Consider the following 20,106-nt stretch of genomic DNA (forward strand, 5'->3'; position numbering starts at 1 on the left):
GTACTACACAATTTGCAGTTGAGATTCTAATACTACAATTTGAAGTCACTATAAAAAGAAAATAGAGAAAAATGAGAATATTCTATCAAGGGTTCAAATTTCAGAATTGATACGGAGACGGCATGTATTATCTACAAGTAGATACGGTCTCTCCTTAACATAACCAGCCCAGCCCAGCCCATCAGCGCTGGCTTCTGGAGTAGGGCCTTGGGACAACCACATCATCCCACGCTCACAGGGCGGTTAATATGCTGTGTTGGAGTAAATCAGTGAAAAGGGATGTGGGAATTCACTTCCACTAGTTAAAATAGTACAAACTGTATGGTAAAAACTACCAGTAGTGTCTCCAACTGTGGGTGTTCCACAACACCGGCGACGGCGTTTGAGAATGACTCACCCTCCACCACTCCGGTACGATCCTTACTATCCACAGCCTCCTTATTTTCCGCCCGAAAACTACGGGTTCAGCACCATCCCTACCGTCCCCGCCACCACCACCAGGGATCCTAAAGGAGGCATCAATACACTGTTTGTCTCTGGACTCCCAGATGACGTTAAAGCGCGTGAGATACACAACCTCTTCCGCCGCCGGCCCGGATTCGAGTTCTGCCAGCTCAAGTACACCGGCCGTGGCAATCAGGTCTCCTTCTCCCCCCTCATGCATTTCTCTGTAATTTCCTCCTTCTAGTTCCTGGAAGAACATCGGACACTGCTGACGATAAGCTAGTGAAGAAGATATTCAAACGATAGAAGAACAACAAAATCCTGACTTTAGTGTTAATTGTTCAAATTGTAGGTTGTTGCATTTGCTACGTTTGTGAATCATCAATCAGCAATGGCAGCGCTTCATTCACTAAATGTAAGTGAGTGATTTATTTATGTGGGAGAACTTTGCGTTTTTTTGAATGTTGAATAGTTTGTCAGTTATTTGCTTTTTAGGGTTGAAAAAAGTTCATATGCATTTGAAGGATCAGTTTTGTGAGGGCGAAGCTACATTTACAGTTCTGAGACCAAACATGTTCTGTGGAGTACAGGACAAATAATTAGGTAGCTCCATTTTGACCTGAAATGTTCATGGATACACTGCAGAAATTCCTCTAGACCGACATATTGGCCTGTTTTTTTCAGTTCTCCGTGGTTGTGTTTCCAAATGCTTCTTAGATAATCTTTCTGCTTTTAAGGCTTATGCTTCGTACCTCTAGTTCTCTCCAAATCCAGAATTGTTGGGAACCTTATGGCATGGTTTTGCCATAATAAGCATATGTATCTACAAGACTGCTGCTCAGTTGATTATTTTCGGATTCTTGTTATCCTCTATTTGTGTATTCTCTGATTACTTGTTCTTCAGGGTGTAAAATTTGATCCTCAAACTGGATCCAGTTTGCATATAGAGCTTGCTAGATCAAATTCAAGAAGAAAAAATAAGCCAGGTTCTATGGTCTTTTTTTATTTTTTCTTTTTTTGGGAATGGGGTGGGGGAAGTTGTATGCTCTTTTTTATATTTGATGAAAGTGAAGGCTCTGATTATTTCATATCAGTATACTGACATTCTGACCGAAATTGTTTTCATTCACAGGAAGTGGGCCTTATATTGTTATTGACAAACGAACTAAATCTTCAAATGATGCGCATGAAACATCAAGTGATGATGGTAATATTTGTTCAGTTGTCATTATTTTTCCTACTCCCACTGAACAGAATAGAGAGAAGACAAAGTTAACAATCAAATTCTATTTCCTAATCTTTTGGACATCCATTCATTTTGTTTGGTGCTGATTTACAACAAATGGGTAAAGGACTGTGCTTCAATTTTGGTTCTCTTGGTTACAAAGTTATCATGATATTTTTTGTGCCATTCAGGAGATAGTGATGATCCATCCAGGCCCAACAATCCTGACTCTGCAAACCAGGATGATTCAGTGGTGGAGAAAAGGTTTGAAAGATTTACAAACTATTTTTTTAATAACATATTCGGTGGTTTTTACACAATTGGGTAGTTCCTTCAGGAATTAGAATGTGTTTGGTTCCAAAGTTTCATTGTTATAATCTATCTTGTGATCTGGTCTTGAATAGTAGCGAGGTTGCTGCTGAAGCTGATAATACTTTAGCCCCAGAAACTGTAAGTAGGATCTATTGTACTGTATTTTCCCCTTTTCTTTGTATCATTCATTTGACTCTTAGTTCCCATAATGATTATAGTTTTGTTAGGCCAGGATACTCTTTTTTTTTTCTTTTATGTGCATTTGTACTTTGTTTCAGTTAGTTGGGTAGTTATCCAGTAGTCTGAATTTCTATTGCAGGAGCAAGCAGAAAAGGCTGTAGATGGTACACAAGCGTGTTCAACTTTGTTTATTGCAAACCTGGGTCCCCTTTGCACTGAAGATGAACTCAAGCAAGCCCTTTCTCAGTAAGTTTTACCAGAAACTTTTCTGTATCCAGAAGATAACCGTTTGTGTGCTATTCAAGCATCTGGTTGTGCAAGTATGTTTATTCATATATGAACATTGAAAGTTGATGGTGCTAGTCTTTCTGGTGCAGATATCCAGGATTTAACTCCCTCAAATTACGTGCCAGAGGGGGCATGCCTGTTGCATTTGCTGATTTTGAGGTAAATATCCTGTTGTTGGTGATGACCAATAATTAGCTTAGAAATAAATGTGGTTTATTATTAAACTCATGGCAAATGATATTAGTGCACCGCATAAGCTTTATTTTATTTCCTATGAGAAGAATTACACTTCTCTCTTTAGTGCACAAATTGCCTTTCTCCTTAGCCCTACAATAAACCAGTTGTCATATTGCTGCTTGTTACACCTCCTTCAACCCATTTTTTCACAGAAGGCCATAGCACAACTCCATAATTTTCCAGTCCTGAAACATTGTGTCTCCACCCCCGTGAACGAGCCCCCATACTCACCACAGAGAACCAGTACATCCCAATTTGCCCAAAACCAAGATCCATTAGCTCCTGTGTCATTTACGTGCCATGAAAATAGACACCCACCTTGCTATTTATTCGTGTTCTTTTTGCCTGTCCTTTTTTCCTTTTCTTGATTTATTTCTTGATTCAGTTTCTTCTTCATATTCTCTGGAGTTGCAACCTTATTGCTGCTGATGTTCAAAGTGTTCATTGATTTTTTTTTTTTTTTGGTTTTTCAAGACCCGGGGGGGGAGTGTTTGGTCAATAATCTCGTATTATCAGCCAAATTTACAAAAATCAGTATATGCCCATAGCGAACTAAAAATTACTGACAAGTTTGAAGTCATTCGCTATCTGTCTGGAGGATTAGGGAATGGCCATTGCTTCATCTGCTTCATTCCTTCATCTTGTTATACGGCAGGGAGTTGAACAAGCATCGGAGGCAATGAATGCACTTCAAGGCAGCTTGTTGTCATCATCAGACCGGGGCGGCATGCATATAGAGTATATACTCTGAACTCTTTTAATTTCTGATATACCTTCAGAATCTTCCTTTATTACGACGATAAACTGAGTGAGATCCTTGTTGGTGCTCTTCAGATATGCGAGGTCTAAAATGAGGAAGCCTTAAAGAGGACAACACTGTCAAAACCCCAAAAATTCACTCCGGCACTGCTGTAAATTTTGAAAAGAAACACGAAGAATGGCAGCACTCTATGGCATAGCTGTCTAAATGAGATCCTTGCTAGACACTTAATGAAGAAAATCGAAAGCTCTAAAATGAGATTCTTGTTAGATATTTAATCTTCGACTGTATGAGCATAGTTGTCTAAATCTACAACCCGTTTGAATTGTTATTTTCTAGAGTTTTTGCAAAAAAAATACTATAACTATGTAAAGTAGAAAGGTGATTGAAAAATGTATTCACGAAAAATATAAAATGCTTTTGGAGAAATTATTTTTCGTATATCTGAGTTCTGTAGTGTGATGCGTAGTATTGTACGCTTCCAAAGGCGTTTCTTGGTGACAATTTCCTTTTTCAACCCTTTTTTGAAAGCCCTAAATCTAGGGGACTACATTCCTTCTGGGTTAACGTGTACAGGTTTTCGCTTAGGAAAAATTCCATTTGGTTAATGGTCTGCTATTGTACCAGTTATTGAAAGTTAACTTTGCAAGATTCTCAAATCCTTGTGAATCTAGATTTAACACAATGGCCAGGGTATTTGTTCATTGTCTCTGGTTTTCGGCAATTTCATTCCCCCTTCTTCCTTTGCTAAAAAATTGGTATATATGTGTAAAATATGTAGAAATAGTGTCAACAATTCCAAACGATTTAAATCAAGACAGCAACTTTGTGGCAGCAAACTGCATTCGTTTCAAAAGCAACTATTAATGAAGTATGAAACGATAAAAAGCAGGTGAGAAATAAATTCTATTGTCTGAAGAAATATAGGATTTTTAAGAAAAATTTTCTTGACAATAAAATTATACACATACGAACATATTTTCTTTGCAATTTAGGAGAAATTGTTAACTTAGAAGTGAATTCCGCTAGACAACTTCCTGACTGGAGAATATGTAGGCATAGTAGTTCTCATCTTTTGATCTTCAATCATTTTTAAGATCCATTTTGATTACAAAACTTCAAGACTGCTAACTTGCTTCTGTACAAAAGTCAAAATCTAGATAGCATTGCTTTGATTGGATTCCGCAAGAACAAAAAATGGAAGTATCTATTTGCATTGAAATCATAGCTTGTCGCAGGAAGCAATTTACAAAGCTTGTCGCAGGAAGTATTCTTCAAATGGAGTTCTTGTTTTATCCCTCTCCTAGAAAGCAGGTCTTCTCTCTTCCAGTGAGAGCTTTCCACTTATTCCCTCCAATGTCTCCTTCATAATTGGCCCACTATATTGTTGATGTTGAAACTGAGGTGCCCAAATTCTTCCACTCCGGCTGCCAACATCATATCCTGGTGCTGACATCTGAGATGGGTCCATAATTATGTCGCCCTCCAGCATCCGAAGCACCTTTTGACCATGAGCAGGCAAATTAGTAAAGAGAAATTTTAATTGAGGAATCTACATGACAAACAAGGCCTATTTAGTGGAAATGTTGATAGGTACAAAAGCAGGTTCTTTTGTAGTCCTGCTGTACCAACTGATTTGGTGAAATGCAGGATTGAACTTGTAATTCCCGCTCAAAACTGCTGATACTTTGCCTTCTACGTAAGAAGGTAAGATGTGGCTCACTTTTTGTTGCCTCAAGACCAGATTCAATTTTGTGCACAATACAACACAAGATGACTTATGGTTTCAGAAGTGGCCAAAAATGGATATATCTATATCCGTCTCCTACGGACAAGTTGTCCATGTTGTAGACTCTAAGGAAACAGTAACTAAATGCAGCTTTCAAACAAGATCATGGTTTACTAATCATATATGCTCATAAAAGGAGATTCCATGTAGTTTAGAGAAAAAAAATTGTACTTTCACCGAAGAAGAGCATTAGAAAAGTAACCAAGTTAAGAGGATTATTCCTTTAGTAAGATGACATGCTTACTTGCAGTCAGGTGACCATGCATTTGATAGAAAAGCACCTTGTGCAATTATACTGTTAAGCAACAACTATGTTAGATTTTTATTGTTGTACCCCTAAACCAAGCATTTTTTACCTGTGACATGCGAGGTCTCGTATGAGGATCACGCCTTATGCACATAGATGCAGCATGCAACATGCAGTAAACCTCATGTTCTGAATATTGGTTTCCTAGACGAGGATCGACAAGTTCATCAATCGCATATTCATCCAACAGTGGACGTGCCTGTATCAAGATAAAAGAGGCAGAATCAAGGATAAGATGAGATGGACATAAGGATCTCCAAATCTGCCAGTTTCGGAAACCAAAATTGGAAAGAAAAGGCTTTATAAACTTGTTGAAATATACCCATTCCGTGAGACACTGCTGGCCCTTGGGCCTGTTAAGATCCACTGCTTTTCTACCAGTGACTAGCTCCACTAACACCACTCCAAATGAGTAAACATCAGCCTTATCAGTGATTTGACCACTTTGAGCATATTCAGGAGCCAAGTACCTAAATGAAGTAGAACAACTTAAGTGATTATAGACTGGTGAACATATTCTCCAGAGGTAACAGGATAAATCAACACTTACCCAAATGTTCCAATTACTCTAGTTTCAACACCTGTGTCTCCATCAGGTTGCCATCTAGCCAGACCAAAATCTCCAACCTTGAAAACAAATTGTTCCAGTAAGACATATTTGGTCTACTACTACTCTACTTCTATCATAAGAAACATGATGCAGATGTATGTGATGTGGAAGCTGCAGATCTCCCAAAACAAAATTTTTAATTGACAAAAAATGAAGAAATGATATTGAACTTCTAGTTTGATGTATGAAAGTTAACCCATAGGACATATCTTCAAGCAAATATAGAAATGCACTTTTAACTAGCATTGTCATCCATCGAGATTCCAAGAGCAACTTTTCACAGAAAATGGTGTGCCTTGTTAACTACATCTCCTGATACAAAACTTGCATACCAGTGGTTCAAAGTCGTGAGTAAGGAGAATGTTGTTTGGCCGCATATCTCGGTGAACAATGCAACCTACTCTGCACTCTTCATGAAGATATCTTAGCCCTCTTGCAGCTCCCACAGCAATTTTCTGCCGAGCAGACCACTCTAAAGGATCATGATGTCGTCCTGGAAATATAACAAGCTTGTTACAAGAAACTATAGCAATTCAAAAGCAGCATCTTGAACTTACATGATTGAGCTCTTTGAACTGTAACTAGTAAGGTTTTACGCCTACATGTACTTGAGAAAATAGTTTAATTTACGTCTAGATTTTCTACCTCTATCTCATGAAATTACTTAATCATAGCTTAGTTCAGTGGAATGATAACACTATTGCATACCATAAAGATGAGAATCCAAAGATCCATTGCAGATGTATTCATAAACTAGAAGCCTTCTGCCATCCTCAATACAGAATCCAATCAACATAACAACATTACGGTGCTGAGCACAGCTAAGTACTTCAACTTCAGAGCAGAATTCTTGGTCCCCTTGAGAACTAGCCAGTTTGTGTTGCTTAACTGCAACTACCTGGCCATCTGAAAGGACTCCCCTATGAACAGATCCATATCCTCCTTCAGCCAAAAAATTAGCTTGTGAAAAACCTCCAGTAGCAAGCTCCAGCTCAGCATAGGTGAACCATCTAGGAGGTTTTCCAAATACAGGGGCTTTATGTTGACAAATTGAACACAAGGGAGGAGGTCCAAGTGGTCCATTTCTAGACAGTGAAATTGCTTCTCTCACATTTCCACTGAAATCCAAATTAGACCTGTAGTTTGGCGAACAAAAGGCAGCTTCTTCATCCAGTTTACAGAATTTTTCTAGCAAAGCCTTTGTTGTAGAATTCTGTGACCTGTTATTTAATCTCTCAGTGCTTTCTTCCGAAAGAGATGACTGACAACGTGAATTGACAACATCTGCTACCCATGGTTGGAATCTTAAGCTTGACGAGGTTGTGGACAAATTTTCACTTTCCGTGTCTGAACTGGATTCATCAAGATCTTGATCTTGTTTAGTGGCTAACAATATGTCCTTTTTCAGGTCACTATTTGTCTCGGTAACAAAAAAAGGTGAAGTTCCAGGATCAGAGCTTGAGACCGATGAAGTTCCAGCTTCAGTTGCTGTAAACATTTCAGGACTACTTGTTGGGGTAACAAGAAGACCTCGGGTAGATATCAATGAATCATTCTTGTTGGCTTCTTCTTTTCCAGACGACTGATCCAGCTTGGATGATGATGCTCCAGTGGCTTCAGGTTCCTTTTTAGGTGATCCAACTAAATTTAGGCGGAGAACCTTAGGTTGAGATCTCTTCATAACCACTATGTTGCACTGTAGTTCTTCCATGCACCGCTTCTCCTCATGTTTCAGGTGTCTGCAGAGCTTAAATGAGGATCAGCACTACTTTATTATGAAATATATGTGGAAACCTGAGTAAGTCAAAAAGTAAATACATAGTTACAACTGACAGAATTATGTATATTACTTGTCCAGCACAACCCAATTAGCTTGAGTTCTCCTTGCTTCCGCAGCTACCGAACCAAAGGGGGATCCAGCCACAATTTTAATCTTGACATTTATCTGAGAAGAATTTTCAGGACAGGAAATGAAAAATGACAGAAAGTAACATGCATTGCGTGCTTCAACATACCCCCTCCTTGTCCCTTCCCCCCAAAAACGATGGAACAGAATCTTTAATTCTGACCTTATTTGGATCATAAACATCATGAAGCTGAAGGATCATCTGGGAGCAGGAATCTGTTATGTCGGATTTCTGTTCTGAAGTAGTCCCAGCATGCGACCTTCTGTGGCCGCTGGCACAATCTCCTGCAAATCGTGGGAACCCCCATAGCTTTTTACCTAAACATTGAGGAAAAAAAAGTTTGTCAGGTCTAGAAATCCATAATTGCTGTCATCAATTCCATAAAATTAAAAAAAAAAAAAGAAAGATAAAAGATAAAAACACACACACACACAACAGTAGAATAGATCACAGAAAACATGAATTTCCCATTTATGCGCAAAAATGCAAAGATCACCTTCATTCCATAGTGCCAATGCGGGCAAAGAAGTTGTACACAGTACAATTTATGACAACTACAACTGATAAAAACTGAACTTAGTTGAAATATGTAATTTGCTTAGTTAAACAACTCCTGACATTATATATTTCAGACGTCCACTACAAATAGTAGTGTGAAATCCGACAGAATTTTCAGGCAATGTAGAAGGCTAGCTGAGAAAGTTCTCATGTTTAGCAAACTATCAGGAAACATATGAAATACTTTGCAGCTAATCCAAGAATCACATCATAAACCTGTGCCTCCAATCATCTGAATTAAATTTCTACCAAAACTCAAGAACAATGGGTGGTGGTTCCTGCAACAAAAGGATATCGACTTTCTATCCCACTTACAACAGCAAATGAGAATCCATAAATGTAATAAAAATTCTAAGATAGACGCACACATATGAGACTGCTAGTAGTTCACTTTCTCTTTTTGTCAGAGACATAGCTTCCCTTCTCCAACACTGACTTTAAAGCATGGCCCAGAAAAAGTGAGAAACAACAAAAAACAAAACAGAATAACGCAATTTACCCGGATTTTGTGAAGGAACAACCACAAGGAGCGTAATGCAATCTCCAGGTTGAACAACATGAGTTAAAGCCCACACAAGAGCAGTCTTTGGAATTTCCTTTGATGCCTTGACAGCAACCACAACTTTTTCAGTTACAGAGTCTCTGTCTAGCTTCCCCTTCGTCAAATCCTTACTCATTATCTCAGTTGAAAACTTTTCTCCTGCTTTAAACTTTCAAGACTGAATATAATTTAATCCTCTGAACAAATCATAGCCTCGATCCGTTTATCTTCATGTATAAAGAAACAAGAGGACTACCAAAATGCACATATTTCTAAGTGGAACAGCAGCAAGAAATCATTATTGGCATTATTGTCCAATATGCCCCACCCTTGACATTGTGATTAGCCTGCATATACAGCCGACATGGACACTGTTCCTCCAACTACGAGACCCGTCTAACAAACGCTCCGAAAATCACTTTCCCCGGAAAATTTTCCTTCTGCAAGGTAATTGTCTACTTATCTTTTACTTGGATTTCTCCTTTTGGAGGGGATGCCAATTGCCAGCCAGATATAGTACTGAAATCGGGAATGAATGATATTCTTGAACTCCCAGACAAGAAGATAAATGTCATAAAACTGCGTGTAAGATTCTGAAATGGTACCAAATCAGCTCTTTCAATGCATTTAGAGAATGCTATTTTCACAACCAAACGAATCCAAATGACTTGATGGAAGTTCAGCAAGCTGAAATCTTGTTTTCAAGCACAATCATTGACTGTTTGGCACATGATATCTGGCAACAAGCAGAAACAGACGTAAATATACCGCCAGAATCACCGGAGAAAACTTACTTCTCACTAGATGTCCCTTTATAGGCAGCTTTCAAATCCAGGAGTCAAAATTGGTGAAAAAGGGACATCAGGTGAAATGAGCTGTTTCCGAGATCCAAAAAAAGGAGTCTACTATTTCAAAAATGGAATTTGAGGAAACCTTTGAACTGAGATTTCACCTTTACCTATTACAATTTCAAAAAAAAAAAGATTCCTTCTCCTATAGGAAACAGAATAACTATAGCTATTGCTTTTACCTTTGCCTCAGCACACCACAAAAACCCAAATAATAATCAAAAGCAAAGGCAATCCATGTCCATCCAAAACACAAAAAGTCCACATCAAATCGTTGAAATGACTAGAGAGTTGATTTTTTTTTTTTTTGTTCTTATTTCTTTTGTTTTTTCCCCCTCTGCTAGTATCAGAAATGATTCCTCAGTCTTTAATTACAAAAACTAACATCAAACCCACCATGAAAGTTCCACCACCTCAAGATTTTGAGCCACTACCCTGCAAAATTGCAAAATGCCCATTAGTATACTTGTACTAATCAGATTGCAAAATAATGCACATTCGAACATAAAACAATCGAAAAAAAATTGATGAGGATGAGGGTTGTCTTAATTCTCACTGGTAGAGGAAAATTTATGACATCAGTAAAGATTTTGGCTCTAGGGTAGTGTTAAATTGTTAATGATACAATATTCCCGCAGAGAGTAGAGCTGAGCGAGATGGGATTTTTGCTATCCGAAAGTGACAATCGTCCCTTATCTATACTCTTGCTCTGCTTTCACATCAAAACAGCTAAAAGCAAACAACAAACCCAAAAGGCCAAAACATACTCCATACTAGTACTATTGTAGATTCAACATGGGTGTTTCTACCGTCTCAAGTGTAGTGCGTGTCTCTGAGAGAGAGAGAGAGGGGCAGCAGAGGTAGCGGAAAGATAGGAAAGAAGTAAATGAAAAAATAACGAAACCTAAATGAGGAAAGACCTGCAAGTTGAACAACCTCAACAACTGAACCCCATATTGATGTTAGCATAATACCATGAAAAGAGAATAATGATATTGAAGCGTTTGCTGATGATGATGATCATGAATGAGTTGTTTGTAGTAGTACTCACTACTTAGTAAGAGAAAGCCATGGACACTTGCATCTATTTGTGTAACAGGAACTTTTCAACAGGGTGGAGGGGTTGCTACTTTGTTTATACTTTACACGGAAATATGCAATGCAAAAAACCCAAAAAAAAAGTGGTGCTCAATAATCTGTGCAGAAAAGAGTAGACTGGACTGGGAGGGAGACTGGTCCCTTTCTTTCTCTTTGCTCTACTTACTCTCTTCTGTTCTGATATTTGTATTTTCACTGTTGTCACTGTTATTTTCTGATTTCCACAGTCTGCAGATGTTAATGTTTGAAGTTTTTAGGAGAAGAAAAGGAAAAAAAAATAGTGTGAGTACTAGCTGATGTTTGAGGTTTGTTTTCCAATAATGCCCTTGTCTTCTGCATTTAACATCAACTCTAACCTATTAGGCAGTTGTTTGAGGCACGCACTCAAACAAGCGTGTAACTCGTAAAGATCGTATTTTTTTTCTGTCGTGCCTTGTTTGAAATGTGATTTTAAAAAAAAATTATGTTTTATGTAAACATATTTTTCAATTATATTTTTATTTTATATATATTAAATCGTTACAAAATTCTAAAAATAGTAGTCAATGGGGAAATAGTTCAACCCTTGCAATGAAATGTTTTAAGTAGCTCAGAACTCCCACAAGGAAGTGAGCGATTATAGAGAAATAAGGTAGAGAAATAAATAAATTTAATAATATATAAGTGACATATTTTGTTTAGGATTAAACTTATATACATTAATGGGTTTGTTTGGATAGGGTAATAATAAATCTCACGGTCTCAGTCTTGGGAACAAGTTATTGGCACTTAAATTATTTTTAATATACTCTATAATTTTTTTTTTGTAAGTTCTGCAAAAAAAAATAATAATAAATGGAAAACTTGGGTTGCCTTTATCATTGGCCTAAAGGAAATTTGTCACAAAGATGATTGAATATAGTTCGTTGGCTCCAGTAGCCACATTTTTCCCATGCAACATGCTTTTTAATTTGGCAATTTGTTAATTTAAGGGTTGATTGTATGTGTGTCCTTCTCTATTGGTGCCTAAAATTAATGACTAATTCCACATCCTTTCCACTGCTGCAGCATTACCATATTTGATTCCATGTACCAAAATATTTAAAAGTGATTGCAATTGATTCTCAACTCGAGGAAAGAAAAAATCTGGACCCATTTGGAGTGCTATGTTTTGAAATTTTTGTAGAAAAAAAAATATACAGTAACGATTCGATGCATATGAGATAATAAATAATAATTAAAAAATACGTTCAAAGAAACTTTAAAAAATTCTCATTCCTTAGAAAACTGCAATCCAAACCGCGCTTGAGAGTTACAAAAAGGATTTAAAGAAAGAAATTTTGTTAGGGGACAATGGGCATATGCTCACAGGATAATATAAACAAGAGCACAAACGACGTCATATAAACCAAAATTTGAGTTTCGAAAGCCTGCAGCGGCCAGACTGAGCCCCAAGCTGCTGAATAATGGAAACTTCAGATTTGGCTTTAAAGATTGTCTTTAGTTAAAAAAGAAAAAAAAAAAGAAAAAAATGTGGTAGTGTAGGTGTAGCATACATTCATGATTCATCTTTATGGAGGGTGGGCACTGGGCATTGGTTGGATGTGGGCGGCGTACAATTACAATCGCTGCTCCAAATTTTTTAAACAAAAGCAGCAATTCAGTTCCCTATTTTAAGTTTTTAACTACTACTACTAAACCACTGATCTAAGCTCCGTGGCAACCAACAAAGTCTTTTAAGTATGATGGGGCGAGAGGTAAGGTTTCACTAAAGCCCTTAAGTCTTTAAGGTTTGCCTTCCATCTTTTGTCACTAAAATTTGACAAGTCATTTTAAATAGCTTCTAAACGAGTATGCAGTCCACTCGATCTGGATCTTCAATAGATAATTTATGCCATGCTTGGATTGCTTGTTTCCGTCGGAAAATATTGTCGTTTTCCGTAATCACATTTTCCTATCACCTTTTTCCCTCACATATATCAAATCGCTACAGTAATTTTTCCATGAAAAATGACGGAAAATGCAATCCAAACAAAACCTTAGTTTTTTTCAATTTTTTCTTGAATCTTTTCAGATTCCTCCTCCCCATAATAAAGAATAAGTGTAAATTTATTATACCCTGAAAAAAAAAATTACTACTACTAGTTACTATGACTGCATCCACATCTGACTTGGTAACGAGACCTTCCCGGCCAGGAATTGAACCCCTTGAAAGTTGAAATTTGAACTAGACGCATTCTTTCTTTTCTATTAAATTAAATGGGCAATTGGCTTTTAGTTATAGTAGTGTGTAGTACGTATTTAAATGATGGACCCCAGTTAAGGATCCAACAATTATGGTTTAACTTTGTCTTCTTTACATGCAATGATGATTTTTACCATAATGTTCTCTTAAAGTTTTGTGAAATTTAAGTGAGCCAGACAAATAATTCGCAAATCAAGACAATCCGTCCCATGTAGGACTGCCAATGCCATCATGTTCTAAACTTTTCAACTGCGGATTCTTTTTTCAAGATGGGATTTTGGAGGGAAAGAGCTTGAAGCTAACATCTCTCTACCTCCCAAGCTCTCAGCGGTTTATTATTTTTTGAGGTTTTTTTTTTTGATTAATCTTTTCTACACTGACAGTCAGTGTATACACTATCAGTATTAGATAAATGATAACTGTACAAAATTTGAATTTGAAATTCAATTTTTACACACATGTCATTAATCTAACGATGATAGTGTATACATTGAGTCAGTGTGGGAAAGATTTACTTTTTAAAAAAATATATATATTTATAAAGATTTGATGTAAATAAAATTTAAAAATAATTAAAAAACATACTTATAGAAAATTAAAACATTTTTTAGTTGAAAACTGCAATCCAAACAACACCTTCGACTTCAGTGGATTTCTTGGTACAATAAAATAGTTACTACTCAGATTACGATAGTTGAAATTGAGTAATGGGTTGTTGTGCTGCGACTACTTCTTTTTATGATATGTTTATTCTTTAGAACTTGTGAGTAGTAATGCCACTAAACTACTTAATAAGTAGACTCTTAATTGGTTGTACTATGCATGATGAGTCATTAATGCATGTCTTTAATATGTACGATGTGTATTTGCTTGCTGCCTCTATTGAATTTAAAAAGATGAATGTTTTTTTTACCTTATTAAAATTGTGTTCCAAATAGATGCACCAGCTGAGGTGTCTTGAAAGCCATTAAATATTATTGAATGTGGACGTATTTATTAATCTTCAAAAACAAGGCCTGCTTAAAAGTTCTCACTACTACTAGTTAGTATTAAAAACCTCAAGACTAACAAATTTAAATGGGCTTTTTTTTTTCTTGGAAAATGGGCACTTGTTAATATACATGAATTTTTACCTAATGTATACACGCACACACACGTACATAAAGTAAAACATCTTTAAGAATTAAGAGTGTTTAATAGACCCAATACATATTAAGATTAACCCATATTATTAGAGTAAAAAAGGGAAAAGGATTTATGATGCTATTGCTGCAAATATCTTCGTACTTAATAAGTCATCAGCTTTTTAAGTTGTTTTTTTTTTTTATTTTCCCATTTAATGAAAGCGTGAACAGCACCACATGATCCGATTTGCAATCAGATCAAAAATTTCAAGTCCCAAGCCCCAGCCCCCAACAAGCCACCCATCCAAATCCCCAAAATGACACCGTGGTCCCGATCCTTAACCTTGGAACCATACCAATACACTGCTGTTATCCGTCTCCGTCAAAGCCTCAATTCAGTGACACAGTAATACTTAATCGCTCAAAGTCCGAAACAGGGCCTCACAATTTGAAGTTTTTTAGCAGTTTAAATTAGTTATTATAATTATTATAAATTTTAAAGAAAATTCATACAATTTAAATATAAATTTGAATTTGTTACTTTAATACCAGTTTATTGGTATAAAATTTTTTATTTACATCAAAACCATATGAATTTATATCAAATATTACTAGAAATATACTAGTAAATATTTTTAGCGTGAGACCGCCAATCCGCCGGTTCTCGGTCTGATTTGGCAATTCCAGTTCCCAATGCGCACAGTTGCACATCCCGTTTGTCAGCTAAGGCTCTCCCCGTTACCTGCCTTAACTCGCACGTTACCGCAATTAAAACCGTCTGCAGCCAGACGGCGACTAAACGGCGCTCTGCATTTGACGGCTGACGTCGTCTGTTTGGCGCCACTTTCCACGGATCGTGTCTCGCTGCGTCTCATCTGCTCCCAAGGCCAAACTATTCTTTTTTTTTTTTTTTCGATATTTAAATATGAAAAATTGTATCGCTCTACCTTAAACTATTCCTTTTCCTAATCCAATGCTTGTGTTTCGTGTCATTGAGATGGGTGTCATTATTTGACTTGATGCATACACTAGGAATGATTTATTTAGAAAAATCTTACTAATCTGTATACGAAAAAAGAAAAACACACGCCATCTTTTGATATTTGCGTGTATCACTCCGAAGATCAAAGCCGTGTCCGTACTCGAGAGGGTTGAAATTATACATTATTATTTTCTTTGAAATTCCATGGAGCAAAGTTTAGTTTCGTGATTACGATACAAATTGTTTAAGTGTAGGTGTCGCGATGGGGCAAAACAAATTTTAAACTTATATATTGATGTGCACACACTCTTTTTGGTTTATTTCACGCCTTTAAAATGTTTTTCACAAAAAAAAAAAAATAATGACAAAGTGAGTTAATTCGGTCCCGTGGATATCATATTATAACTTCAAATATTTTCAAGAGGACCTACAACAACTTTTGAATTTGCAAGCTACACTCCTGTACAGAGCATTATGGATTAACTTTTAATTCAATGACAATATAATTATTTTATTATATTATAAATATTGGATGTATGCCACGTATGTATGATTTAAATTTTATAATTCAATTTATGTTATATGGTATGATCTAAACTTATTCGTGTAAAATAATTATACACTATCACTGACAGTATAGCGACTTCTTTACATTAATAATTTTGGATGTATATCACATATACATGATTTGAATTTTAAATTTGAGTTTTTGCATTACAAGCATGTTTTCGAATTAATTTTTTTCATTTTTTTCAACAACCCTTTTAAATAAATTTCAAACGGTCTTCTGTTCAAACAAACCTATTTGTTAACATAATTTACTTAAAAATTAGGGAAAAACAGCACTAACGTCTAACCCTCATCATAGCAAAAGCCAAGATTTTCAATCATACAAAAGAAAATTGAAGCAGACATTATTTTACAAGTGTTTTTTTTTAAAGGAAGAGTGTTTGGTTGGGTGGTAAAATAGAAGGAATTGTAAATATGATATCTTAAATTCAAGATCCCCTACTCACTAAAAAAATATATCTTCATTTAAAATAAACATGATCTAAGACATTGATCAAGAAATAGAAAGACGTCTACCTTCTAGATCAAAAAGCAAATCAATGGCATTGATCAAGAAATAGAAAGACGTCTACCGTGAAGCAGAAGGCAAATCAATTTAGCTTATAAAATAACTAATATAGAAAAACATCTACCATGAATCAGAAGGCAAATCAAACTGACATTGGTCAAGGAATGGAAAGACATCTACCGTGAATCAGAGGGCAAATCAATTTAGCTTATGAAGTAACGAATATAAAAGAAATAGAAAGACATCCACCGTAAATCAGAAATCAAATCAATTTAGCTTATACCTTATGAATTGGCCAATATAAAAGAAATAGAAAGACATCCACCATGAATCAGAAGGCAAATCAATTTAGCTCATAACTTACGAAGTAATCAATATAAGATCTTCTGTTAACGGTTGCACGTTTTGATGTTTTCTTTATGCATATTCGTGTAAGAGTAATGATATATGGTTTTTTTTAACGTGTGCCTGTTTAATCCAACTTATTATGTATATATACATATTAATAATTATCATCTTCTCTTGTATTTATATTATTTTTTCTAATTAATCTTATATTTCAAAAATCTAACAATTGGAGCACATTTTAATAAATGTCCAATGGTCACTCGTTAGACAAACCCAGGATATATATCACTAGCAATTGGATCACCAAAACATCACATCCTACTTTTAGAATGCCACCTAATATCCTTCCTAATATGCTAATTTAATGGCTGACATTGAATGCCATGTGATATATTTCTTAGCGACACAACTTTCTAATTATTAGCTCATTTGTCAAATGAGTTTTTTGGATGTTTAATTAAAATTTTACTATAACTTACTATAGAAGCTGCAAACAAAATTTTAAGATGTAAAATTTCATTTTTCTTTTCTTTCTTCTCCTCTTCTTCTCCCTCACCTCACCACTCACCTGCCGTGCGCTAGCGATTGGCACTGGCAACAGCAACAAATTTTTTGTTTTTGTTTTTCTTCTCTTATTCTTTTTCCTTCTCTCCCCTTTCCCTCCGCCATCCTCCTGTCTCCCTTTCCTTGGTTGCGCGATCAATGGTGAGGGAGGGAGGGGGGAATAGAGGTGGCGGGGGAGGGGGGAGGGAAGAGAGATGGAGGAGAGGAAAAGGGAGAAGAGAAAAAAGAAAAACTGTACAGGCACTGAAAGAGGTGCCAACTGGTGGTGGTGTGTTGAGGTGAGAGAGGAAGAAGGGATACTTTTTTTTGTATTTTTGAATACTTTGAAGTGCGTGTTTTCTAAATTTTGAGAAAGTTTTTCAAGATTACTGTAATTAAAATAGTTAAAAAAAACTTGTAAGAGAAAAATTATGCAAAAAAAACTCCCTTGCCAAATAGGGCCTATGTTTGCAATTCCTTCTTCCACTATATTGCTATCTTTACTTCAACCTCTTCCAACACCAAAATCATCTCAAATCCATTACAAATTGTTTCAACCCATTTTCAGTCAACAAATCCATCTCAACTCCGTGTAACACCTAACATCTATAACACAAATCACATCTCCTTTTCCCTCTGATACTTCCCCCTCCATCGTGGACACAAAATCAATCCACAAAACAACAATTGATCGAGAAAATTAAAGACATATGCACCAACACAATCTTAAAATTCTATGACCACAAAACTATTTATCAACTAAGGGTTGAACACGCATTACCTTGGCTTTTCCTATGATTATAGTTATATATATATATATATATATATATATGTTTCTTTTCATATCCCAACAAAGGCTCGAGCGGAAGAAGGATTTAGGCGAAGGGGAAAGAGGGATGAAGAAAAGGAGGAGATGGCAAAAGGAGATTCCAAAGGACAGAAATCATTAAAGGCTCAAGAATATTGTGTGGCTCAATTTTAATATTCCATGTTAGCCATATAATTAGGAAAGATTTCAGGTGGCATTATTGTATATCATCCATCCAAATAGGAGGTGATGGATTTAACAGTGATTTGTATCATTGCTCCTGTTATAATAGTTGCATGGCTCTACGTTATCCATTCTTTCTGGGCATTGAGCGGGACAAAATTTGGGTTTATCGAATGGGACAAAATTAAAATAATAGTAGTACCAGTAAAATACAGTAGCAGCAGCAAAGACCCAACGTGCGCGGTAGAAATTCTTTCTCTGATCGACTGAGTAGTTTAACCCACCCTACCCTCAAAGTCTGGTCCGTCCTCTCCTTTCTAAAATGTCGATTCCGGCTCAAAGCGTGAGGTAAGGCTCATCTACAGTTCGTCAAGGGATGGATAAATAAACCCTTCCTGTCCTCCTACCTGCCGGCTAATATTTCTAGTAGCAGTATATAAGATTCAAATGGCGGTAGTAGCCTGGATTAATAAATAAGTACCACGTACATGAACATGATCTACGGTAAAGAGTGACTTGCACTCTCCAATAAAGCAAGATCCAGCTGGTATTCAATCTCCCTTATCAAAATATTTTAACACGACCTAGTGTCTCCTAATCTGGGCCTCGTTGAAAATTTTAGCTAAAGCTACACATCAAGAGAAAAGGGTCATTTTTGTTTTATTCGTTGAATAGAGTATGAGACAGACATTTGTAGTTTTGCAGAGATCAGAGACAGCGACCCACGATTTAGCATGGCGATTGCTGATTGGCATGGTTTTGTTTTGTTGACGCATTCTTCGTGGCAGTTAAACATAATCCCGGCGTATTTTATAGTCCACCAAAGCTGCAGAGAGATTTAAGATTCATCGAGCTGCTTACCACTAGGCTTAGATTCTATAACCAAACAACTGAAAATTTTAATCCCATAATTCGTTCATCATCTAGGATTGGTCGTCCGTAGTTACAGTAAGGTTCCAGGTTCGACCCCCACGTACTATCGTATCTTTGGATCGAATCTCTGCTCCCTAACCTGGGAAGGATTAGTCTGAGTGATTTCGGATACCTCTCTAGACCAAAATAAAAAATAAAAATTCGTTCACCATCTAATGCCCAAAGTGGTGCAAAAAAAAAATATTAGGATTTGTTTGAATTGAGCATTTTTTACCCACTTTTATTTGTTTACATCATCATTACAATTTTCAATACACCTTTTTATCTTCCCAATTACCTTTTTATCTCACATACATCACATCACAAAAAGTGCTACAGTAAAAAAATTCCAAATAATCCCAAATAACTTACAATCCAAACAAGAATAGTGTTACTGAATTCGCCAAATAAGAATAGTGTTAATATTTTCTACCATAACAATATATAGATTACTGGGTCAACAACTCATTCTAATTTAAATTAAAACTCTAAATTTTAGACATACGTTATGTATTCAGGGTGTTAGCTCCAAAAAAAAAAAAATAATTAAAGAATTAGCAGTTCACTAGCTAATTCAAGAAACCAGGAATCCACGGATTTTGAGAACTGGTATGGGGAATAGCAGCTTGAGAACATTGGCACGTTCTACTCTACCAGCGCGCTCGGATTATTACAGCAATGGATCGTTTTCATGAAAGGTGGTGGTCTTAATTGAAAGGGACACAGTAGTATTGTTGCTGAAATTTAAGACGGGGGACAAGGAAGAATTTCAAGAAAAATTATGGAGACTCAGTGGCTAT

The 20,106-nt window shown here is 36.3% G+C and overlaps 2 protein-coding genes across 4 annotated transcripts; one reads left to right on the forward strand and one right to left on the reverse strand.

The window, feature by feature from the left end:
- The first annotated feature begins 261 nt into the window (after nt 1–261).
- LOC113741304 (uncharacterized) lies at nt 262–3,887 on the forward strand. Of its 2 annotated transcripts, none has more exons than XM_027268803.2 (10): nt 262–640; nt 797–859; nt 1,349–1,430; nt 1,577–1,651; nt 1,861–1,933; nt 2,077–2,119; nt 2,301–2,407; nt 2,539–2,608; nt 3,342–3,424; nt 3,521–3,887. In XM_027268803.2, the coding sequence occupies exons 1-10, from the start codon at nt 389–391 to the stop codon at nt 3,549–3,551; spliced, it is 879 nt and encodes a 292-aa protein (XP_027124604.1). In that variant the 5' UTR covers nt 262–388; the 3' UTR covers nt 3,552–3,887. The 2 variants fall into 2 exon arrangements, with proteins under 2 accessions (XP_027124604.1, XP_027124603.1); XM_027268802.2 differs by having other exon boundaries at nt 264–640; nt 2,074–2,119.
- Nucleotides 3,888–4,484: 597 nt separating this feature from the next.
- Nucleotides 4,485–11,243, reverse strand: LOC113740577 (inactive protein kinase SELMODRAFT_444075). Of its 2 annotated transcripts, XM_072047009.1 has the most exons (12): nt 10,927–11,243; nt 10,189–10,441; nt 9,764–9,894; nt 9,117–9,677; nt 8,222–8,376; nt 8,003–8,097; nt 6,861–7,891; nt 6,485–6,645; nt 6,093–6,169; nt 5,865–6,012; nt 5,592–5,741; nt 4,485–4,947 (listed from the first exon to the last, which is right to left on the reverse strand). In XM_072047009.1, the coding sequence occupies exons 4-12, from the start codon at nt 9,292–9,294 to the stop codon at nt 4,750–4,752; spliced, it is 2,193 nt and encodes a 730-aa protein (XP_071903110.1). In that variant the 5' UTR covers nt 9,295–9,677; nt 9,764–9,894; nt 10,189–10,441; nt 10,927–11,243; the 3' UTR covers nt 4,485–4,749. The 2 variants fall into 2 exon arrangements, with proteins under 2 accessions (XP_071903110.1, XP_027123922.2); XM_027268121.2 differs by having other exon boundaries at nt 9,117–9,894; nt 10,403–10,441.
- Between the last annotated feature and the right edge of the window lie 8,863 nt (nt 11,244–20,106).

This window comes from Coffea arabica, chromosome 4e (assembly GCF_036785885.1).
Source record: "Coffea arabica cultivar ET-39 chromosome 4e, Coffea Arabica ET-39 HiFi, whole genome shotgun sequence".
Lineage (NCBI taxonomy): Eukaryota > Viridiplantae > Streptophyta > Magnoliopsida > Gentianales > Rubiaceae > Coffea > Coffea arabica.